Below are 25192 nucleotides of genomic sequence, written 5' to 3'. Positions count from 1 at the left end.
AATAACTTGGCCAGATAAACATTTATTTGAACTGGAATTTTACCATCTGACAATGGTAGCCTACCTTTTGGGCTTTACATTGGAGATTTGCCATTTTTTCATAGTTGTATATCGATTTTGAACAAAGAGCCATTACGGGACAAATGAGCCGGCTTGTTAACATGAACAAAGCCAAATGAGCTGTCTCACCCAAAAGACTCGGAATGCCCATCATTACTAACGCACATATACTGGTTCACCTGACTTGATTTTGGAGGTATGGCAACGTGAGATTACCCTAACCATAACCCGTAACTAAACTCAACCATTTTACATTCAAACATCAATGGAGATGTCCTAATGATCCTGGATAGCAGGGACCAATTGGAAACACTAATAAAAGCAGAGACAGAATATGAAGCGAGACATCCCACTTCCCTCTTTTTTTCCCCGAGTTCATATACAAGCAGGACAGTCAAACTCATTCCACGGAGGGCTGAATATCTGCAGGTTTTTTGTTTTTCCTTTCAATTAAGACCTAGACAACCAGGTGAGGAGAGTTCCTTACTAATTAGAGACCTTAATTCACAAATCAATTACAGGGTCCGAGTGAAAACCCGCAGCCCTCCATGGAATGAAGTTTGACTGTATATCACATGTCAATGTAAGTAGACCAGACCCAGCTGCTATTGCATTGGTGTCTATGGGAGAGCCACCCCTTAAACCCCTTAACGAGACTGGAACTGTGACCATTTCTTTCAATGGTAAACGGCATGATATCGTCTTTGAAATAAGTCAGAGAAAGTATTAAAGACCTCACTCCAATACATATGTATAAATTTGCATTTAATTTAATTGATGATGGATATAGACTGAGGCTAGATATATACAAATGTTCAACGTCCACACAAGTCAGATACATATTGAACACAGTATAAAATGTGGTGAACATGCAATGGTGAGTCAGGCCAGTATTTGGCATAAGTTTCTTCATGACCTTACAGGCACTTAACTAAAAAAATCATAATAATATTGCCTGTATAGTATTCAGAAATGAAGACATAACAACATTGTTACGTGATTGTAGCACAGCCCCATCTGAGCTTAAATATGTATCCTTATGCAAATGTAAAGTGGCACTTCTCTAAATACAGACAAAACCACAATAAATGTAAGTACCCATTCAACCATCATCGAACAGGACATACAGATATACATGTAGGACCTAACCGTTGATCAAAATAATTTTATTTAAACAGCATTTTGTAGTGCCTCAATCCAATGACACTAGCAAAAGCATTTATTAATATACAGTATATTTGTATTTTGAAAAAGAAGCACAAAATACAAGAGAAAGAAAAAAGAAAAAAAAGAACAAAACTACAGGTTATACACTAAATAACTTAGGAGATATAATTTTTTTGCATACAGTGAGCTCCAAAAGTATTGGGACAGTGACACACTGTTTTGGCTCTACTCCATCACTTTGGATCTGAAATTATACAATGACTATGAGGTTAGTGTTTTAATATGAGGGCATTTTATCCATATCAGGTGAACCGTTGAGAGAGTACAGCACTTTTTATACATGGTCCCATTAAACGGGGGGACAAAATATTGGGCCAAATTCACTTATGTATTAAAAGTAGTCAAAAGTTTAGTATTTGGTCCCATATTCCTAGCACGCAATGATTACATTAAGCTTGTGACTCTACAAACTTGCTGGATGCATTTGCTGTTTGTTTTGTTTGCGTTTCAGATTTTGTACCCAATAGAAATGAATGGTAAATCATGTATTGTGCCATTTTGGAGTCACTATTATTGTAAATAAGAATAGAATGTTTCTGAACACTACATGAATGTGGATACTACCATGTTTGCAGATAGTCCTGAATTAATCTAAAAATTATGAATGAGAAAGTTAGATGCACAAATCATACCCCCAAGACATGCTAACCTCTTAGCATTTTTTTGTGGGAGGTAAGATGTGTCTAACTTGTTCATTCATCATTATTCACGATTCATTCAGGACTATCCGTAATCATGGTAGCATCCACATTAATGTAGAAGTGTTTAGAAACACTATGTTCTTATTTGCAATAAAAGTGACTCCAAAATGATACAATACATTATTTACCATTAATTTCTATTGGGCACAAAATAATCTGCTAAGAATAAGAAAATACTAAACTTGACTACTTTAATACACATACGTATGTACAAAACGTGTTGTAATTTCTAAACGGTTCCCCTGCTATGGATGAAAATACCCTCAAATTAAAACTGACAGCCTGCACTAACCTCGCAGTCACTCTATCATTTAATTTCCAAAGTGCTGGAGCACAGAGCCAAAACAACAACAAAAATGTCACTGTCCCAATACTTTTGAAGGTCACTGTATTTCAGTGAATTATGAATACGGCACCCTTTGAGCTCAATGCATGCCTATTGTCTTACAGCTTGACCTTACAGCCAACGCTGAACACAACATTAACCCATCATATTCAATTTGACCTGCCTACATGCACTGGAACGTCCTTTGAAATATCTAGTAGTGTATGATTGTACGTCATGTCCCCAGTGTTGAGCCTAACCAAGAGCATATTTTACAGGAAGGGTAGGTCAAACGTTTTTGCAATATAAAAGAAATGGTAGCTCCCATTCCAGTGCTTTATATTGTGTGTCAAACAGACGAGTCCATACAGTAAGCTAACAAGAGTGCTTGCTGCGGCCAGCAGAGTAGACCCAGCCCATTCAGGTGTAGCAGCAAGAGACTGTAACCTTGCAGAAGGTAGTTCTATTAAATGGCTGTCTGGCGCTTTAATTTCACCTTGCATGTGTCGAGTTGCGCCCCCTTGTTTGCTTTAAGCATAATCAGAAACATTCTCAGCATTTTCTGTTTCCAGTGGTCTTCACATTTCGGGTTGCTCAGCAGTAAGGGTCGGCCGTGGCTCAGGAGACTCATAGCGTTGGTGGAAGTTCCGTTTCCTTATTTTCTCAGGAGCTTTCCTCCACAGAACAATCTCCTGGTAATAGAGAGTCAACCAGAGTCAGATTGATCCTCTCAAGTTATTAGAAAATGTTCATATTGAGAGAAGATGATTGCTTTCAATAATAATGGCCTAATTCAAACTACTGTAATAATTAACTGCTGTAATGTTTCTGCCAGACACACTGAGTGTACAAAACATTAAGAACACCTGCTCTTTCCATGACGAACTGACCATGTGAAAGCTATCATCCCTTATTGATGTCACTTGTTAAATCCAAAACTCAATATTCGGAAGGTGTTCTTAATGTTTTGTACACTCCGTGTACGACAGACAGGTAGGTAAATGGAGGTTGGCTTTCAGGTTCTGTACCTGTTGTTTGAAGTATCTCCTGTCCTCCTCATCTACCAACACCAGGTTGAGGAAGTACCGCACAGAGAACTTCTTGTTGACGTCCCTCATGGTGGCTGTGAGGTCGTAGCCAGCTAAAAACAGACGGATGGGAATAGACTCTCCTAAGAGGGAAAGAACAGGCATAAAGAGGATTTTGAAATAAGTTAAATGGTAAATGGCAGAAGAGAGAGATCCATGTACACTACAAGTCCTGAAAACATTATGCTGCTTTGGTGGGGTCAAATAACATAAAATAAAATAGATAAAATCATAATATTGGGACATTCACACCAACACCATATTGTGCCCACCTTTCACAGGGGCTCCGTCCATAATCTCATACTTGGCAACAGTCTCCGTCTCAGTAGTTGTGCTAGGACCTGGGAAAGGAATTTCACATAAATACATCTACTTCACACTGTTCTTAAAACAAAAGCCAAGATTACAGGGACAGTTTTACGTTCACAAAAATTAGAAAAATATGGAATTCAATCATTTAAAATAAAAAAGTATATATATTTTAAAAAAGGAACACCTTATGCCGTTTAAGTGAACTTTCTCCCCAAGTAAGCCTTATCTCACCTATTCCAGTCATCTCTTTCTTGATCAACTGAAGTTCCATGTGCTGGATTTTGATTCTCACAAGAAGGAAGTAGATTTTACCCACAATGACATCTTTCAAGTGGTATCTGAGAAGACAGATTAGGGTCAGGTTGAAATTAAGTTACATTTTTATCATTCTGAATCTGATTAGAGATTTTGACACGCAAATGCGCTACTATGCTATGCTTTTTAAAAGGTGTTTGAATGCATTAATGTCTCATCATGGTATACATCTTACTTGGACTTGTTGTATTCAAACTCTATATGTAGACAGTCTTCAATGCCAACTTCCATCTTGATGGAATTGTTCACATCAGGGTAAGTGGCCAGCTGATGGACAATGAGGTCATACTCTTTCACCAGATCAGACAGTCTCCTCACTATTGTCACTTTGAGGAAATATCTGTAGGAAATAACAATAAGAGTTATGGCTGGCTTACAATGCAAATTTACTTCAAATGACAGTGCATATATTCATAACAAGGTGGCTGTAGCAATGACAAGAAGCCATCTAATGCAGTTTCACTGATCATCTCAAGCTGTGTGAATAGAATGGTTGGTTTGAGGGACAATGCAGAGAATATCTGGGTATGTATGAGAGAATATTGTGAGCTAACCTCAGTCGGACGTTGGCTCCAACGTAAGACTCATATGGCTTCTCCACCTGCATGAACTCAAAGTCGTAGCTTCGATTCTGAGTCAACTCCCCTGGCAGGGCAAGCTCCTTTACCAGGTTCACAAATTCATGCGTGTTGCTTTTATCACTGAAAAGCTCTGAAAGACAGAGCACAAGTTTAAACACTTATGTTAGGTTCATCACACACAGGAACCTAATATTTCCAATAGGCAAATCTGTTGTACTGAGGGACGCATTAATTTGAACAAATGTATAAATAAGGAAGTAGGCCTGAATCTAATAACCTAGATTGTCCTATATTCAGATTTAAACTTTTGTCCTATGATCAGACGTTCAGAGAAAATAGTGTTATTTGAAGGCTTCCCTTAAACTTCCTCAGTTGGTTTGACAACATTGAACCCTCAGTAATGGTCAAGGAGTCTTCACAGAAACACTTTGCCACCTGGCCAGGGTCTGTGGTGTGGAGTGTAGTCCACTGTAGTTTTCACATGACAAGCACATGGTTTGCTAAGCCGTTTAGCCTAAATGAGACCGACAGTGCACTTGGTTTGTGAACCAATAAACAACGCATGGCTGGTGTTTGAGGTGGTGCGCTGCTGCAAGGTTATAATATCAAAATATAAATCAACATAAACTCACCAATCTGCCCAACAAACTCAATTCGAATCCCTTGGTGTTCTAGTCTCTTGCCTGTCTGCCTCACATTGAGATTCACCTTAAAAGAAAACAAACAAGTTGTCGGGTATTGGCATAGGTGATGGGAAGTTTGGCTCTTTTTATTGTCTCTGATCTTTGACTCGTTCAGTCAAAAGAACAAATCTTTTGACTCATTTATGTTCATTTGAGTCAGAGCATGCAGGACCCCACACCTGCTAACAATGAACTGAAAACATGAAAGTCATGCTTCTACAAGCCTCTCCTTCACATGTTGTTCACCATAGGGGGTTTATTGGAGATATAATTTGTGACTGAGGCTTGTAAAAGCGTGCTTTAAACAATGTATACGGAACAAAAATATAAAAATGCAACATAACGATTTTACTGATTTACAGTTCATAAAAGTAAATCAGTCAATTTAAATAAATGTATTAGGCCCTAATGATCCATGGATTTCACATGACTGGGCGGGAGCGCAGCCATGGGTGGGCACAGGCCCACCAACTTGGGAGCCAGGCCCAGCCAATCGGAATGACTTTTTACCCACAAAAGGGCTTTATTACAGACAGAAATATTCCTGTTTCATCAGCTGTCTGGGTGGCTGGTCTCAGACGATCCCGCAAGTGACAAATGCGGAGGTCCTAGGCTGGCGTGGTTACACGTGGTCTGCCGTTTTGAGGCCAATTGGAGATACTGGCAAATTCTCTAAAACAACGTTGGAGGTGGCATATGCTAGAGAAATTAACAAATTCTCTTGCAACAGTGACCTTTTATTTTACCCAGCACAAGGTGCACGTGTGTAATGATCATGCCATTTAATCAGCTTCTTGATTTGTCACACCTGTCAGGTGGATGGATTATCTTGACAAAGGAGAAATGCTCACTAACAGGGATGTAAACAAATGTGTGCACATAATTTGAGAGAAATAAGCTTTTGTGTGTATGGAAAATTTCCAGGATTTTTATTTCAGCTCATGAAACATGGGACCAACACTTTACATGTTGCGTTTACATATTTATTCAGCATAAATCTAATTTATTTATATAGCCCCTCGTACATCAGCTGATATCTCAAAGTGCTGTACAGAAACCCAGCCTAAAACCCCAAACAGCAAGCAATGCAGGTGTAGAAGCACGCGTGTAGAAGCATACATTTGTTGATTGCTAGGCACAGAAATAAGACTATTTCTTGACACATTTGAAACAAGGTCTAGTTGTGGCCGCAACCAGGCAAGATTGTGTACGACTCTTGGCGGAATGCATTGCTTGACTGCCGTGAGGGTGATAAGCACAATATCGTTTGCAAACTGCAGCCCCAAAACGATTTGCTCTGGAGTTTGAGTTCGTTGAGCGGAGGCTGTGAATGTTTTGGTTCTATAAAGCTGTGTTCATCATAACATTCAAAAATCAATTCATTGAATTAATTCTTGCACTATGCAATGAATTATCAGTTCTAAACATGTAAAAGCATGGAAACTCAGCAAAAAAAGAAACGTCCCTTTTTCAGGACCCAGTCTTTCAAAGATAATTCGTAAAAATCCAAATAACTTCGCAGTTTCCCATGCTTGTTCAATGAACCATAAACAATTAATGAACATGCACCTGTGGAATGGTCGTTAAGACACTAACAGCTTACAGACAGTAGGTAATTAAGTTATGTAGGTCAGTTATGTTGGTCACAGTTATGAAAACTTAGGAGGCCGTTCTACTGACTCTGAAAAACACCAAAAGAAAGATGCCCAGGGTCCCTGCTCATCTGGGTGAACGTGCCTTAGGCATGCTACAAGGAGGCATGAGGACTGCAGATGTGGCCAGGGCAATAAATTGCAATGTGCGTACTGTGAGATGCCTAAGACAGCGCTACAAGGAGACAGGACGGACAGCTGATCGTCCTCGCTGTGGCAGAGCACAGGTAACAACACCTGCACAGGATCGTTACATCCAAACACCACACCTGCAGGACAGGTACAGGATGGCAACAACAACATCCCGAGTTACACCAGGAACGCACAATCTCTCCATCAGTGCTCAGACTGTCCGCAAATAGGCTGAGAGAGGCTGGACTGGAGGCTTGTAGGCCTGTTGTAAGGCAGGTCCTCACCAGACATCACCAGCAACAACGTCGCCTATGGGGCCAACCCCACCGTTGCTGGACCAGACAGGACTGGCAAAAAGTGCTCTTCACTGACGAGTCGCAGTTTTGTCTCACCAGGGATGATGGTTGGATTTGAGTTTATCATCGAAGGAATGAGCGTTACACCGAGGCCTGTACTCTGGGGCTTGATCAATTTGGAGGTGGAGGGTCCTTCGCGGTGTGTCACAGCATCATCGGACTGAGCTTGTCATTGCAGGCAACCTCAAAGCTGTGCAAAACAGGGAAAACATCCTCCTCCCTCATGTGGTACCTTTCCTGCAGGCTCATCCTGACATGACCCTCTAGCATGACAAGGCCACCAGCCATACTGCTCGTTCTGTGTGTGATTTCCTGCAAGACAGGAATGTCAGTGTTCTGCCATGGCCAGTGAAGAGCCCAGATCTCAATCCCATTGAGCACGTCTGGGACCTGTTGGATCGGAGGGTGAGGGCTAGGGCCATTCCCACAGAAATGTCCGGGAACTTGCAGGTGCCTTGGTGGAAGAGTGGGGTAACATCTCAGAGCAAGAACTGGCAAATCTGGTGCAGTCCATGAGATGCACTGCAGTACTTAATGCAGCTGGTGGCCACACCAGTTTCTGACTGTTACTTTTGATTTTGACCCCCACTTTGTTCAGGGACACATTATTCAATTTATGTTAGTCACATGGCTGTGGAACTTGTTCAGTTTGTCTCAGTTGTTGAATCTTGTTATGTTCATACAAATATTTACACATGTTAAGTTTGCTGAAAATAATTGCAGTTGACAGTGAGAGGACGTTTTTTTTTGCTGAGTTTATCAATCCTGGTGTAGGACTCATTGTGGCCAGCAGATTAAACGAGTCACTCAGAAAAACACATCATAACTCAAGTCAGTAAAAAGAGTTGTTGAAAAATAACGAATCATTCGCGAACTACACATCATTAATTGGCATAGCACACATTGACATAGGAAGCAGTCCAATGCACAGCCTTGATCGCCATCATAATGTCATACCATGTGTGTTTGTCACGGTTTCCATTAGCCGGTAATTGCCAGCTTTTGACAAAAAAATATATATATATAATTGTTGCCGGTCAAATGAACTAAAAGGTAGGCAGACTATCAACGCGTCACCCACCACTTTAAAATGTGAGCTGGAGGCAGTATGCATTTTGAAAAAATACTTAATTGTTTGAAACCTGAATGTTTAACTTCATATTATGAGGCATGTCTTACCTTGCTTGAAAATCTGACCATAGAAAGATGGAGGCATTTCTTTTTTAAAGGCTTCTTAGGCGCCGTGTGAGTTTCAAGATTGAAGAAGCATACAATTTATCCAACCATTTCTACCGTTCTGCTTGTCAGTTGTGATTTTCAGATATGCATTTTCTTATAACAGTTTCATTTCAATATTAACATTCTTGTTTCTCAAAATCATTGTCACATGGTTAGTTAAATTGTAATTAAAATATGGGCCTCCAGAGTGGCACAGCAGTCTAAGGCACCGCATTGCAGTGCTAGAGGAGTCACTACAGACCCGGGTTCGATCCCGGGCTGTATCACAAACGGCCGTGATCGGGAGTCTCACAGGGCGGCACACAATTGGCCACCCGTCATCCAGGTTAGGGGAGGGTTTGGCCGAGGGTGCTTTACTTGGCTCATCACATTATAGCAACTCCTTGTTGCAGGCTGGGCGGCTGACCTCGGTCATCAGTTGAACGGTGTAGCTGGCTTCCGGGTTAAGCGGGTGGGTGTTAAGAAGCGTGGTTAGGCGGGTCATGTTTCGGAAGACGCATGACTCAACCTTCGCCTCTCCAGCCAGTTGGGGAGCTGCAGCAATGAGACACGATCAAATTGGGAAGAAAAAAGGTGGTAAAATACAAAAGAAATAATGAAATATACCATTTAAAAGTAAACTACTGCGAGAGCACCAGCCTCTACCATATGGACACATTGATAGGCTACACTATGATCACTTGCGGCTAAATAGCCTAAATGAGCACATGGAACTCAGATGGCCAATTCAGCCGTGGGACTAGAACTGCCAATTAAGTAAAAATACAAAAAGACAACAAATAAAAACAGAAAATATACTGATAAATTCTGGTTCTTTCAATCACATTCATCTTTCTACTCAGCCGGTCTGCCTCCATTACTATCTGTTTTCACTTGAGCTGTCGCTAGTGAAGTGCAACGTATCAAATCAATGAACTGGGTCAGGTCCGAAGCGGTCTCTAGCAAACTTGCAACATTGTATCAACTAGCCTATTCTGGGCCCTCAGTTTCCTACGACAGTGAGCTCAGGACAGCTTTTTTTACGCAAGGGAAAGGTATTTTATGACATTTCCACTGGATATATGGGATCATCAGGTGATGATATTTTGCCCTTTCACACCGAGGCTTGGTGATTATTGAGGGGGAGATGGCAGTGTGGTGCCAGGACAACAACCTCTCCCTCAATATGAGCAAGACAAAGGAGATGATCGTGGACTACAGGAAAAGGCAGGACAAACAGGCCCCCATTAACATCAATGGGGCTGTAATGGTGCGGGTCGAGAGTTTCAAGTTCCTTGGTGTCCACATCACCAACAATCTATCAAACACACCAAGACAGTTAAGAGGGCACGACAAAACCTTTTCCCCCTCAGGAGACTGAAAAGATTTGGCATGGGTCCCCATATCCTCAAAAGGTTCTACGGCTACACCATCGAGAGCATCCTGACCGGTTGCATCACCGCCTGATATGGCAACGTAAGGAGGGGGGCAAGCTTCCAGCCATCCAGGACCTATATAATAGGCGGTCAGAGGAAAGACCATAAAATTGTCAGAGACTCCAGTCACCCAAGTCATCGACTGTTCTCTGCTACCACACGGCAAGTGATTTCTGAGTGCCAAGTCTAGGACCAAAAGGCTCCTTAACAGATTTAACCCCCAAGCCATAAGACTGCTGAACAATTAATCAAATGGCCACTGGACTATTACATTGACCCCCCCTCCATTTGTTTTGTACACTGCTGTCACTTCACCTCAACCTACATGTACAAATTACCTCTAACCTGTACCCCCGCACACTAACTCAGTACCGGTACCCCCTGTATATAGCCCTGTTATTGTTATGTTATTGTGTTACTTTTTATTATTTTTAACTTTAGTTTTTTTTGGTAAATATTTTCTTAACTCTTCTTTAACTGCACTGTTGGTTAAGGGCTTGTAAGTAAGCATTTCACGGTAAGGTCTAGTAGACCTGTTGTATTCGGCGCATGTGACAAATAAAGTTTGATTTGATTGTTGGAAAGATTTTTCAAATAGCCAAATAGTTCCTCACAGTAGGCCTGTCATTCGCAATGGATGTTAAAAAAAACAGACTTCATTGACTTACTGTGTGAGGTGAAGAAAAAAGTAATGAGAAGCTCAGCTTATTAGTGGTGGACGTGGTGACTAAGACAACCAGAAATCAAACATCCCAAAATCAGCACTACAAATTAAACTTTGTCACATGCGCAAAATACAACAGGTGTAGACCTTACTTACAGTGTAGTTCAAGAAAGAGTTAAGGAAATATTTACCAAATAAACAAAAGTAAAAAATAAAGAGTATCAATAAAGTGACAATAACGAGGCTATATACAGGGGGTACTGGTACAGAGTCGATGTGCGGGGCTACAGGTTTGTCGAAGTAATTTGTACATGTAGGTAGGGGTGAAGTGACTATGCATAGATAATGAACGACAAGTCGCAGCAGTGTAAAAACAAGGGGGGGATCAATGTCAATAGTCCAGGTGGCCATTTGATTAACTGATCAGAAGTCTTATGGCTTTGGGGTAGAAGCTGTTAAGAAGCCTTTTGGTCCTAGACTTGGCACTCCGTTACCGCACGGTAGAAGAAAGAGCAGTCTATGACTTGGGTGACTGGAGCCTTTGACAATTTATTGGGCTTTCCTCTGATGGCCTAGTATATAGGTCCTGGATAGCAGGAAGCTTGGCCCCAGTGCCGTACACCCTACCCTCTGTAGCGCCTTACGGTCAGATGCCGAGAAGTTGCCATACCAGGCGGAGATGCAACCGGTAAGGATGCTCTCGATGGTGCAGCTGTAGAACTTTGAGGATCCATGCCAAATATTTTCAGTCTCCTGAGGGGGAAAGGTGTTGTCATGCCCTCTTCACGACTGTCTTGGTGGGGCGGCAGGTTGCCTAGTGGTTAGAGCGTGAGACTAGTAACCGAAAGTCTGCAAGATCGAATCCCTGAGCTGACAAGGTAAAAATCTGTCGTTCTCCCCCTGAACAAGGCAGTTAACCCACTGTTCCTAGGCCATCATTGAAAATAAGAAGTTGTTCTTAACCAACTTGCCTAGTTAAATAAAGGTACAATTTAAAAAATGGGTGTGTTTGGACCATGATAGTTTGTTGGCGATACAGACATCAAGGAACTTGAAACTCTCGACCCGCTCCAACCCCGTCGATGTTAATGGGGGCCTATTCGGCCAGCCTTTTCCTGTAGTCCACAATGAGTGCTCACATTGAGGGAGGTTGTTGTCCTCTCTATGTTGTGTCATCAGCAAACTTAATGATGGTGTTGGAGTTGTGTTTGGCCACAAGGGCGAGTACAGGAGGTGACTAAGCACGTACCCCTGACGGGCCCCAGTGTTGAGGATCAGCATGTCAGACGTGTTGTTGCCTACCCTTACCACCTGGGTTGCGGCCCGTGAGGAAGTCCAGGATCCAATTACAGAGAGAGGTGTTTAGTTCCAGGGTCTTTAGCTTAGTGATGAGATTTGTGGGCACTACGGTGTTGAATGCTGAGCTGTAATCAATGAACAGCATTCTCATGTAGGCGTTCCTTTTGTCCAGGTGGAAAAGAGGAATGTGGCGTGAGATTGAGTCATCTGTGGATCGGTTGGGGCGGTAAGCGAATTGGAGTGGGTCTAGGGAAGTGGTTCCCAAACTTTTTATAGTCCCGTACCGCTTCAAACATTCAACCTAAAGCTGCGTATCCCCTCTACCACCAGGGTCAAGGCACTCTCAATTGTTGTTTTTTTGCCATCAATGTAAGCCTGCCACACACACACACACACACACACACACACACACACACTATACGATAAGTTTATTAAGCATAAGAATGAGTGAGAGTTTGTCACTTCCCATGAGCCGGGTTGTGACAAAGAGCTCTTATTGGACCAGGGCGCAAATAATAATAATAATCTTGACTTTTATTTTGCCATCTTACATATAAAACCTTATTTGTTCATCAAAAATTGTGAATAACTCACCACAGGTTAATGAGAAGGGTGTGCTTGAAAGGATGCACATAACTCTGAAATGTTGGGTTGTATTGGAGAGAGTCTCAGTCTTAAATCATCACTTACAAAGCATGTAGAGGTCAGTAATTTCTATCATAGGTACACTTCAACTGTGAGAGACCTGTAATCCAAGTCACTGGGAGGCTGAGGTTGGTGGATCAAATCTAAAACAAAAATCCAGAAAATCACATTGTATGATTTTTTAAGTAATTAATTTGCATTTTATTGCATGACATAAGTATTGGATACATCAGAAAAGCAGAACTTAATATTTGGTACAGAAACCTTTGTTTGCATTTACAGAGATCATACGTTTCCTCTAGTTCTTTACCAGGTTTGCACACACTGCAGCAGGGATTTTGGCCCACTCCTCCATACAGACCTTCTCCATATCCTTCAGGTTTCAGGGCTGTCGCTGGGCAATACGGACTTTCAGCTCCCTCCAAAGATGTTCTATTGGGTTCAGGTCTGGAGACTGGCTAGGACCTTTCAGATACTTCTTACGGAGCCACTCCTTAGTTGCCCTGGCTGTGTGTTTCGGGTCGTTGTCATGCTGGAAGACCCAGCCACGACCCATCTTCAATGCTCTTACTGAGGGAAGGAGGATGTTGGCCAAGATCTCACGATACAATGCCCCATCCATCCTCCCCTCAATACGGTGCAGTCGTCCTGTCCCCTTTGCAGAAAAGCATCCCCAAAGAATGATGTTTCCACTTCCATGCTTCACGGTTGGGATGGTGTTCTTGGGGTTGTACTCCTCCTTCTTCCTCCAAACACGGCGAGTGGAGTTTAGACCAAAAAGCTCTATTTGTCTCATCAGACCACATGACCTTCTCCCATTCCTCCTCAAGATCATCAAGATGGTCATTGGCAAACTTCAGACGGGCCTGGACATGCGCTGGCTTGAGCAGGGGGACCTTGCGTGCACTGCAGGATTTTAATCCATGACGACGTAGTGTGTTACTAATGGTTTTCTTTGAGACTGTGGTCCCAGCTCTCTTCAGGTTATTGACCAGGCCCTGCCGTGCAGTTCTGGGCTGATCCCTCACCTTCCTCATGATCATTGATGCCCCACGAGGTGAGATCTTGCATGGAGCCCCAGACCGAGGGTGATTGCCTGTCATCTTGAACTTCCATATTCTAATAATTGCACCAACAGTTGTTGCCTTCTCACCAAGCTGCTTGCCTATTGTCCTGTAGCCCATCCCAGCCTTGTGCAGATCTACAATTTTATCCCTGATGTCCTTACACAGCTCAGCACAGTCTTGGCCATTGTGGAGAGGTTGGAGTCTGTTTGATTGAGTGTGTGGACAAGTGTCTTTTATTCAGGTAATGAGTTCAAACAGGTGCAGTTAATACAGGTAATGAGTGGAGAACAGGAGGGCTTCTTAAAGAAAAACTAACAGGTCTGTGTGAGACGGAATTCTTACTGGTTGGTAGGTGATCAAATACTTCTGTCATGCAATAAAATGCAAATTAATGACAAAAAAAAAAAAAAAAAAAAAAATCATACAATGTGATTTTCTGGATTTTTGTTTTAGATTCCGTCTCTCACAGTTGAAGTGTACCTATGATAAAAAATACAGACCTCTACATGATTTGTAAGTAGGAAAACCTGCAAAATCGGCAGTGTATCAAATACTTGTTCTCCCCACTGTAGGTACGTGGTTGCAAAGGGCATCAGTGTCTTAACAGCGCGATTTGCCAAGACAGGATACTCTGAGCGCAGCCCAATCCAGAAATATGTCAGTGGCTTCTGATTCAATTCAATTTTCTCAGATCTGCTTGCTGCAATTTCGATGAGGCTCTTTTGTTCAGATATCGGTAAGTGGACAGGAGGCAGGGCATGAAAGGGATATCGAATCCAGTTGTTTGTGCCATCCATTTCAGGAAAGCACTGAGTAATTGCACTCCCAACTCACTCAGGTGCTTCCCTATATCACATTTGACATCGTCCCTAAGCATGAGTTCATTTGCACACAAAACAAATCATACAATGATGGAAAGACCTGTGTGTTGTCCTTGTTAATGCAGACAGAAATTTACAACTTCTTAATCATAGCCTCAATTTTGTCCCGCACATTGAATATAGTTGCGCAGAGTCCCTGTAATCCTAGATTCAGATCATTCAGGTGAGAAAAAAACATCACCCAGATAAGCCAGTCGTGTGAGAAACTCGTCATCATGCAAGCGGTCAGACAAGTGAAAATAATGGTCAGTAAAGACAACTTTAAGCTTGTCTCTCAATTCAAAAAAACGTGTCAATACTTTGCCCCTTGATAACCAGCGCACTTCTGTGTGTTGTAAAGTGTTACATGGTCGCTGCCCATATCATTGCATAGTGCAGAAAATACGAGAGTTCAAGGGCCTTGCTTTAACAAAGTTAAGCATTTTCACTGTAGTGTCCAAAACGTCTTTGAAGATGTCAGGCATTCCTTTGGCAGCAAGAGCTTCTCGGTGGATGCTGCAGTGTACCCAAGTGGCGTAGGGAGCAACTGCTTGCACCTCTCCTTGTCATGGCTTTTGCGCCATCAGTACAGACACCAACACATCTTGACCACCAAAGTCCATTTGATGTCACAAAGCTGTCCAATATTTTAAAAATTTCCTCTCCTGTTGTCCTGGTTTCCAGTGGCTTGCAGAAGAGGATGTCTTCCTTAATTGAACCCCCATAAACGTAATGGACATATACCAGGAGCTGAGCCAAGCCCACCACGTCTGTTGACTCATCCAACTGTAACGTATAGAATTCACTGGCTTGTATGCGAAGCAGTAATAGTTTCAAAACATCTCCTGCCATGTCACAGATGCGTCGTGAAAGTGTTGTTTGATGTAGGCATTGTCTGTATAGTTTTTTGGGCCTTTTTCCCCAGCCATATCCGCAGCAGCAGGAAGAAGAACTAAGTCCTCCACAATAGTATGGGGCTTGCCTGTCTAAGCCACTCGGTAGCTCACCATATAAGACGCTTCCAGCCCCTTCCTATTAATGGTATCTGTTTCTTTTATACATGTCTTACTACTCGGAAGTATTTTTCTTGCTCAAAAAACTCCTGTGAATTATTTTTGAAATTGTTTTGTTTCTAAATGTCCGTGCAAGAGTGAAGATTTCATCGAGTTGTACTTTTGCACATATAACACACTGTGGCTGAGGAAAGGCACTACTCCCAATATAAGTGAACCCCAAATCAATGTAGTTCTCATCATATTTGCGCCTCTTCAATGGTCCAACGTCCCTGTCTGTTTTTCGGTGCTTTACCGGGTAAGGGGGCAGTAGCTCTTAGACTGCATCAGATTCACAACTGTCAGTGTCCATGCTAGCTGGGCTAACAACAAATGTAGAATTACTGATGCTAGCATTGGATGTGCTCGTGGAAGCAGAACAACTTGTGTCGTCGACAGGTGCAGGTGTAGTACTGCTGATAGTAGCAGTACTACCAATAGAGCTGGTATGTGCGTCTATGGACGCGGGCCTTACTTTTTTTTAACCATTTATACATTTTTGAGCAAACGGAATGAGAAGCAGCTACGTTTGGCTACATACGGACCATTAGTGGAATTCCCGGGATAGAGTAACGGTTAATGTGATTGGATGTTAATTATTTGACAAGGATACCTGTATTTGCCATTGTGTTGTTACTTCGCTGAACACTAGATGGTTACATTTATTTTTGGCAGTGAAACGAGGCTACCCAGGCAAGAAAAAAAACTCACCAAAATGTATAGCCGTGTTGGAAAATATAAATGGACTGTTTGAAAACATGGAGAAAAAAACTTATTTGGAGTACCCCCGAAGGCATTGCGCGAACGTACCCCAGTTTGGGAATAGCTGGTCTAGGGTATCTGGGATGATGCTGTTGATGAGAGCCATGGCCAGCCTTTCAAAGCACTTCATGGCTACCGACGTGAGTGCTATGAGGCGGTAATCATTTAGGCATGTTACCTTCGCCTCCTTGGGCACAGGGACTATGGTGGTCTGCTTGAAACATGTAGGTATTACAGACTCAGGGAGAGGTTGAAAATGTCAGTGAAGACACTTGCCAGTTGGTCATGCTTTGAGTACACGTCCTGGTAATCCGTCTGGCCCCACAACTTTGTGAATGTTGACCTGTTTAAAAGGTCTTGGTCACATCGGCAACCGAGAGCGTGATCACAGTCATCCAGAACAGCTGGTGCTTTCATGCATGCTTCAGTGTTGCTTGCCTTGAAGTGAGGCACTGGGCAGCTTGCGGCTGGGTTTCCCTTTGTAGTCCGTAACAATTTTCAAGCCCTGCCACATCCGACGAGCCTCAGAGCCCGTGTAGAAGGATTCAATCTTAGTCCTGTATTGACGCTTTGCCTATTTAATGGTTCGTCTGAGGGCATAGCGGGATTTCTTATAAGCGTCCGGATTAGTGTTCTGCTCCTTGAAAGCAGCATCTCTAGCCTTTAGCTCAATGCGCATGTTGCCTGTAATCAATACATGGCTTCTGGTTGGGATATGTGCGTACAGTCACTGTGGGGACGACGTCGTCGATGCACTTACTGTTGAAGCCGATGACTGGGGTGGTATTATACTCAATGCCATTGGAGGAATCGTGGAACATATTCCAGTCTGCTACCAAAACAGTCCTGTAGTTTAGCATCCGCATCATCTGACCACTTCCGTATTGATCAAGTCACTGGTACTTCCTGCGTCAGCTTTTGCTTGTAAGCAGGAATCAGGAGGATAGAATTATGGTCAGATTTGACAAATGGAGGGTGAGGGAGAGCTTTGTATGCATCTCTGTGTGTGGAGTAAAGCTGGTCTAGAGTTTCTTTTCCTCTGGTTGCACGTGACATGCTGGTAGATTAGGTAAATCGATTTAAGTATGCCGGCATTAAAGTCCATGGCCACTAGGAGCGCCGCTTCTTGATAAGCTTTTTCTTGTTTGCTAATGGCCTAATACAGCTTGTTGAGTGCAGTCAGTTCCAGCATCGGTTTTTGGTGGTAAATAGACGGCTACGAACTGGCGCCGGAGGGGATGGCTGCCGCTTTATGTGCTCCTAACCAACTTTGCTATTTTGTTAGTTTTTTCGTGTTGTTTGTAACTTTTTCTTTTTGTACATAATGTTGCTGCTACCGTCTCTTATGACCGAAAATAACTTCTGGATATCAGAACAGCAATTACTCACCTCGAACTGGACAAAGATTTTTTCTTTAAAGAATCCAACGTGAAGGATATACTACTTTCTCGGGAACAGGCCCAAATCCCTGTCATTTGCGTTAAGAAAAGATGGAGAAAAAGGGGACGGAGGTCAGGCTGCCTTCTGAGAATTCGTAGGCAAGTGAGTAAACATCCACTGCCATTCGTTCTATTGGCCAACGTGCAATCATTGGAGAACAAAATGGATGACCTACGATCAAGATTATCCTACCAAAGGGACATTAAAAACTGTAATATCTTATGTTTCATCGAGTCGTGGCTGGTCGTGGTGGTCTATCTGTCAATAATAGCTGGTGCGTGATGTCTAATATTAAAGAAGTCTTGAGGTATTGCTTACCTGAGGTAGAGTACCTTATGATAATCTGTTGACCACACTATCTACCAAGAGAGTTCTCATCCATATTATTCATACCCGACTATATATTTCCTAGATTTCCGTATTTTGGCAAATGTTTGACAATGTCCTAACAGAAACCCTAATGTGTGTCTGTGTGCAATGCTCACCTTCCCAGAGACCGATTCTCCGTCATAAAATAAATAGTTCTTCTCCACTTTTCCATCCTCTGTCTTGAGTTCTGATGTCTTCCTAGTCTCTGCATCATTGAGTAGGACATCAATTTCACACACAGGACCAAATAAACCACCCAGGAAACTCTGAAAAACAGGAAGAATTTACAATAAACTCAAAGGCAAATACAATCAGAAATAACTCTCAATAATGGACTAAAGGAGCTTAACATTACTCCTTAGTCCAAGGGCGTTACATGTTCTACTTGAAGGTTGAATTGACTTTGGAAGCCAAAACAGCCAAATACTCCAACTAAACGAGAATCAATTCTCAATTGATTCTCAATTCTCTAGAAATATAAATCCTTCTACTTTCATACTACATGAAAATAATTTCACAAATGCAAAATACACACTAACTGTACACTGTTTAAACCTGTTTTAACACAGTCCTGGTAGAGTCCATGTGCAGGGGTACCGGTTAGTCAAGGTAATTGAGGTAATATTTACATGAAGGTAGGGGTAAAGTGGCTATACATAGATAATAAACAGCTTGACACCTAAAACTTTTACAGATGCACAATTGAGAGCAACCTGTTTGGCTGTATCACCACCTGGTATGGCAACTGCAACACCCGCAACCGCAGGGCTCTCCAGTTGGTGGTGCGGTCTGCCAAACGCATCACCGGGGGGGGGGCAAACTACCTGCCCTCCAGGACACCTACAGCACCCGATGTCACAGGAAAGCCAAAAAGACCATCAAGGACAACAACCACTTGAGCCACTGCCTGTTCACCCCGCTATCATGCAGAAGGCAAGTTCAGTACAGGTGCATCAAAACTGGGACCGAGAGACTGAAAAACAGCTTCCATCTCAAGGCCAAATAGCCATCACTAGCAAACTAGAAGCTGCTGCCCTATATACATAGACTTGCAATCACTTTAATAATGGAACACTAGTCACTGTAATAATGTTTACATATTTTGCATTACTCATCTCATATGTACAGTTGAAGTCGGAAGTTTACATACACCTTGCCAAATACATTTAAACTCAGTTTTTCACAATTCCTGACATTTAATCCTAGTACAAATTCCCTATCTTAGGTCAGGTTAGGATCACCACTTTATTTTAAGAATGTGAAATGTAAGAATAATAGTAGAGAGAATTATTTATTTCATCACATTTCCATGGTGGGTCAGAACTTTACATACACTCAATTAGTATTTGGTAGCAATGCCTTTAAATTGTTTAACTTGGGTCAAACATTTTGGGTAGCCTTCCAAAAGCTTCCCACAATAAGTTGGATGAATTTTGGCCCATTCGGCCTGACAGAGCAGGTGTAACTGAGTCAGGTTTGTAGGGCTCCTTGCTCGCACATGCTTTTTCAGTTCCGCCCACAAATTTGCTATAGGATTGAGGTCAGGGCTTTGTGATGGCTTTGTTGACTTTGTTGTCCTTAAGCCATTTTGCCACAACTTTGGAAGTATGCTTGGGGTCATTGTCCATTTGGAAAACCCATTTGCGACCAAGCTTTAACATCCTAACTGATGTGGAAAGACATATTTTCTCTCCCTCATGATGCCACCTATTTTGTGAAGTGCACCAGTCCCTCCTGCAGCAAAGCACCCCCACAACATGATGCTGCCACCCCTGTGCTTCACGGTTGGGATGGTGTTCTTCGGCTTGCAAGCCTCACCCTTTTTCCTCCAAACATAACGATGGTCATTATGGCTAAACAATTCTATTTTTGTTTCATCAGACCAGAGGATATTTCTCCAAAAAGTATGATATTTGTCCCCATGTACAGTTGCAAACGGTAGTCTGGCTTCTTTTATGGCGGTTTTGGAGCAGTGGCTTCTTCCTTGCTGAGCGGCCTTTTAGGTTAATGTCGACATAGGACTCGTTTTATTGTGAAAAAAGATACTTTTGTACTTGTTTCCGCCAGCATCTTCACAAAGTCCTTTGCTGTTGTTCTGGGATTGATTTGCACTTTTCGCACCAAAGTACGTTTATCTCTAGGAGACAGAACGCATCTCCTTTCTGAGCAGTATGACGGCTGCGTGGTCCCATGATGTTTATACTTGCATACTATTGTTTTTACAGATGGACGTGGTACCTTCAGGCGTTTGGAAATTGCTCCCAAGGATGAACCAGACTTGTGGAGGTCTACAATTTTTTTTCTGAGGTCTTGGCTTTTGATTTTCCCATGATGTCAAGCAAAGAGGCACTGAGTTTGAAGGTAAGCCTTGAAATACATCCACAGGTACACCTCCAATTGACTCAAATGATGTCAATTAGCCTATCAGAAGCTTCTAATGCCATGACATCATATTCTGGAATTTTCCAAGCTGGTTAAAAGCACAGTCAACTTAGTGTATGTAAACTTCTGACCCACTGGAATTGTGATACAGTGAATTATAAGTTAAATAATCTGTCTGTAAACAATCATTGGAAAAATGACTTGTGTCATGCAGAAAGTAGATGTCGTAACCGACTTGCCAAAACTATAGTTTGTTAACAAGACATTTGTGGAGTGGTTGAAAAATTAGTTTTAATAACTCCAACTTAAGTGTATGTAAACTTCCGACTTCAACTGTATATACTGTATTCTATTCTGCTGTACCTTAGTCTATGCCGCTCTGACATTTCTCATCCAAATATTTATATTAGAGGTCGACCGATTAATCGGGATGGCTGATTAATTAGGGACGATTTCAAGTTTTCATAACAATCGGTAATTGTTATTTTTGGATGCCGACTTTGATATATATTTTTTTACACCTTTATTTAACTTGGCAAGTCAGTTAAGAACACATTCTTATTTTCAATGACGGCCTAGGAACGGTGGGTTAACTGCCTTGTTCAGGGGCAGAACGACAGATTTTTACCTTGTCAGCTCAGGGATTCAATCTTGCAACCTTACGGTTAACTAGTCCAACGCTCTAACCACCTGCCTCACGAGGAGCCTGCCTGTTACGCGAATGCAGTAAGAAGCCGAGGTAAGTTGCTAGCTAGCATTAAACTTATCTTATAAAAAACAATCAATCAATCATAATCACTAGTTATAACTACACATGGTTGATGATATTACTAGTTTATCTAGCATGTCCTGCGTTACATATAATCGATGCGGTGCGAATTCGCGAAAAAGGACTGTCGTTGCTCCAACATGTACCTAACCATAAACATCAATGCCTTTCTTAAAATCAATTCACAGAAGTATATATTTTTAAACCTGCATATTTAGCTAAAAGAAATCCAGGTTAGCAGGCAATATTAACCAGGTGAAATTGTGTCACTTCTCTTGCGTTCATTGCACGCAGGGTCAGGGTATATGCAACAGTTTGGGCCGCCTGGCCCACTGCAAACTAATTTGCCAGAATTTTACGTAATTGTGACATAACATTGAAGGTTGTGCAATGTAACAGCAATATTTAGACTTAGGGATGCCATCCGTTAGATGAAATACAGAACCGTTCTGTATTTTACTGAAAGAATAAACATTTTGTTTTCTAAATGATAGTTTCCAGATTCGACCATATTAATGATCTAAGGCTCATATTTCTGTGTGTTATGTTATAATTAAGTCTATGATTTGATAGAGCAGTCTGACTGAGCGATGATAGGCCCCAGCAGGTTCGTAAGCATTCATTCAAACAGCACTTTTGTGCATTTTGCCAGCAGCTCTTCGCAATGCTTCAAGCATTGCGCTGTTTATGACTTCAAGCCTATCAACTCCCGAGATTAGGCTGGTGTAACCGATGTGAAATGGCTAGCTAGTTAGTGGGGTGAGCGCTAATAGCGTTTCAAACGTCACTCGCTCTGAGACTTGAAGTAGTTGTTCCCCTTGCTCTGCATGGTTAACGCTGCTTCGAGGGTGGCTGTTGTCGATGTGTTCCTGGTTCGAGCCGAGTTTGCGGCGAGGAGAGGGGTGGAAGCTATACTGTTACACTGGCAATACTAAAGTGCCTACAAGAACATCCAATAGTCAAAGGTATATGAAATACAAATCGTATAGAGAGAAATAGTCCTATAATTCCTATAATAACTACAACCTAAAACTTCTTACCTGGGAATATTGAAGACTCATGTTAAAAGGAAGCACCAGCTTTCATATGTTCTCATGTTCTGAGCAAGGAACTTAAACATTAGCTTTCTTACATGGCACATATTGCACTTTTACTTTCTTCTCCAACACTTTTTTGCATTATTTAAACCAAATTGAACATGTTTCATTATTTATTTGAGGCTAAATTGATTTTGATGTATTACATTAAGTTAAAATAAGTGTTCATTCAGTATTGTTGTAATTATCATTATTACAAATAAATAAATAAAAATCGTCTGATTTAATTGGTATCGGCTTTTTTTGGGTCCTCCAATAATCGGTATCAGTGTTAAAATCATAATCGGTCGAACTCTAATTTATATATTCTTAATTCCATTCCTTACTTTAGATTAATGTAGTGTGTGTATTGAGAAACTGTTAGATATTACTGTACTGTTGGAGCAAAAAACACAAGCATTTCACTACATGTGCAATAACATCTTCTATACACGTGTATGTGACCAATAAAATTTGATTTGAGAGTAGCATCAGCTTATGTGAAGAGTGTGAAGGAATGTGAATGTATACGTATGTGGCGTAAATATGCATCCATATGTGTGCGTTTTGTGTGTGTGTTGGAGTGTCAGTGTAGTATGTGTGAGTGAGGTTAGAGTCCAGTGTGTACATTGAGCCTGTGCAAGAGATTCAGTGCAAAGAAAATAAGCCTGGGTAGCCATTTGATTTACTGGTCAGCAGTCTTATGGCTTGGGGGGTAGAAGCTGTTAAGGAGCCTTTTGGTCCCAGACTTGGTGCTCTGGTACCGCAAGATAAGGTCCTTATGCTTCCAAAACCATACCACAAGTGATGTGTTAACTGCACTATGTAACTTTGGGGCGACAAAACCAAATTCACATAGCAAACGTCTATAATAGATCTGTCATTCGCATTGAAAGCAAGTTTAAGAAGCTGTATATCTGTTCTGTGTGTGCTATTTCTATGCTTCCCCGTCAAGTTTTGTTTTTGCGTATTTTACTTTCGGGTTTGTACACCAGCTTCAAACAGCTGAAAATACAATATTTTTGGATATGGAAAATATATTTCACAACGTTTTATAATTACTCTCTACACTATACTTGGCTTGTTTTGTCACAAACTGAAATTAGGCGAACTATTAGAATGTTTTTGCAACCAGGAAATGGCGGAGCTATTTTTAAAAATAGTTTCTGCAAGAACTACCCCAGTAGGTACCGAGTCAGATATATTTCCCATGGGGCTACGTTAAGTTATCGCACTTTGATAATTACTTAGCTAGCTAACAGATGGGTGTTTTGGCTAGTTAGCTAAATAAAATAATGTCATGAAACATGCTACAGTGAAGATTAATTCCGTTAGAAGTGCCATAGGCTAAAGGCAAATCGCACGCTTGACAGCTAACGTTTTGCAGTCAACATTTCTCGTGACGTCCAGACAAGACGATGAGCCAGTAACTAGTTAACATTCGCCATCTAGCTAATGCTTTATGTGTAACTAAATGTTCAGCTTGCGGGGATAATAGTCACAGTGGGAAACGAGATAACCGCCACTCTAGATAATTGCCACGAATCAAAACTATCTACCAAGCTAGGAAGAACAGTGGGGTTCCAGCCAGGGCCTCCGACCTGTGCTGATAACGTTAAACTAGGCTAGCTAGCCGTTAGCCAAGAAATAGAAGAAAAAATAACGAAAGGGCCAGAGGATGACAATACCTTGGCTTTAGTACATCTCTATTTATGTATAAGTTAAATAGTTACATGCTACTTCTTCTTTCATTTTGAACTCACCATTTCAGCTGTTTAAACAGTTGTAGACGGCTATCTAGCCTCCGTGTTGCTAATTCCTGTGACGATACAAACGAGAGGAGCAGTAATAGTGGCAACACAGAAATTTCAAAATAAAAGTCCCATGTCTAGTCATATCATTTTTTTTGCTCAGGACCAGGACAACAACCTCTCCCTCAATGTCAGTAAAAACAAAGCAGCTGATCGTGGACTACAGGAAACGGAGGGCCGAGCACGGCCCCATTCACATCGATGGGGCTGTGGTGGAGCGGGTCAAGAGCTTCAAGTTCCTCGACAATCCTTAGTGTCCACAACACTAAGGATCTATCATGGTCCAAATCATGGTCCAAACACACCAACACAGTCATGAAGAGGGCACGACAATGCCTCTTCCCCCTCAGGAGGCTGAAAAGATTTGGCATGGGTCCTCAAAATGTTCTACAGCTGCAACATTGACAGCATCTTAAAACCTCTTAAGAATCTTCTCTTTTGTATTTTTTTTTGTACCATCTTTTAAAATGTTCACCTAAAATGACACCCAAAATCATTTAATTTCTGTTCAAAATTTTGTATCAAGGCTAACTTTGCATTGTTGGGAACAGGTTTGTAAGTAAGCACTTCACGGTAAAGTCTACACCTGTTGTATTCGCTGCATGTGACAAATAACATTTGATTTGATTTGAAAAAGTGAAGGTAGCAGATGTATAAAAAAAGTATAAATTCTTTATTTAGGTTATCACATTGAGAATGAGATCTCTTTTCGAAGTGTCACCAGAGTATGAAAATAATGTTAACAAAGCAGCTTGCATAGGCTAAAAATCACTTTCACCTGGAAAGGAGCATTCAAGAACATTAATATATGTAAATTAACACGCACTGTTTGCGGATGACAATACATTTCTGAAGGTTTTGGCAATATCTCTATTGTTTACAGTAACTTTCTTTAGAAGAGGTTTAGATT

The 25192-nt window shown here is 41.6% G+C and overlaps 1 protein-coding gene across 1 annotated transcript; it reads right to left on the bottom strand.

Moving 5' to 3' along the window:
* Positions 1 to 808: 808 nt before the first annotated feature.
* vps26a (VPS26, retromer complex component A) lies at positions 809 to 24341 on the bottom strand. Its single transcript, XM_024430727.2, has 9 exons — positions 24235 to 24341; positions 18361 to 18510; positions 5242 to 5317; positions 4583 to 4739; positions 4204 to 4368; positions 3945 to 4051; positions 3674 to 3742; positions 3342 to 3484; positions 809 to 3005 (listed from the first exon to the last, which is right to left on the bottom strand). Exons 1-9 carry the CDS (start codon positions 24235 to 24237, stop codon positions 2892 to 2894), a joined length of 984 nt encoding a protein of 327 aa, XP_024286495.1. The 5' UTR covers positions 24238 to 24341; the 3' UTR covers positions 809 to 2891.
* Positions 24342 to 25192: the final 851 nt, after the last annotated feature.

Source organism: Oncorhynchus tshawytscha, linkage group LG01 (genome assembly GCF_018296145.1).
Source record: "Oncorhynchus tshawytscha isolate Ot180627B linkage group LG01, Otsh_v2.0, whole genome shotgun sequence".
Classification (NCBI taxonomy): domain Eukaryota; kingdom Metazoa; phylum Chordata; class Actinopteri; order Salmoniformes; family Salmonidae; genus Oncorhynchus; species Oncorhynchus tshawytscha.
The sequence above is the reverse complement of the archived record's forward strand: the minus strand, read 5'-3'. Positions and strand labels throughout refer to the sequence as shown.

What these genes read in the sequence shown, in the direction of transcription:
- vps26a (XM_024430727.2), bottom strand. An exon ending in GAAAGAGATGACTGGAATAG is followed by an intron (nt 3,743 to 3,944) that starts GTGAGATAAGGC and finishes TTCCTTTCCCAG; the next exon opens with GTCCTAGCACAACTACTGAG. An exon ending in GGAGATACTTCAAACAACAG is followed by an intron (nt 3,006 to 3,341) that starts GTACAGAACCTG and finishes CTCTATTACCAG; the next exon opens with GAGATTGTTCTGTGGAGGAA.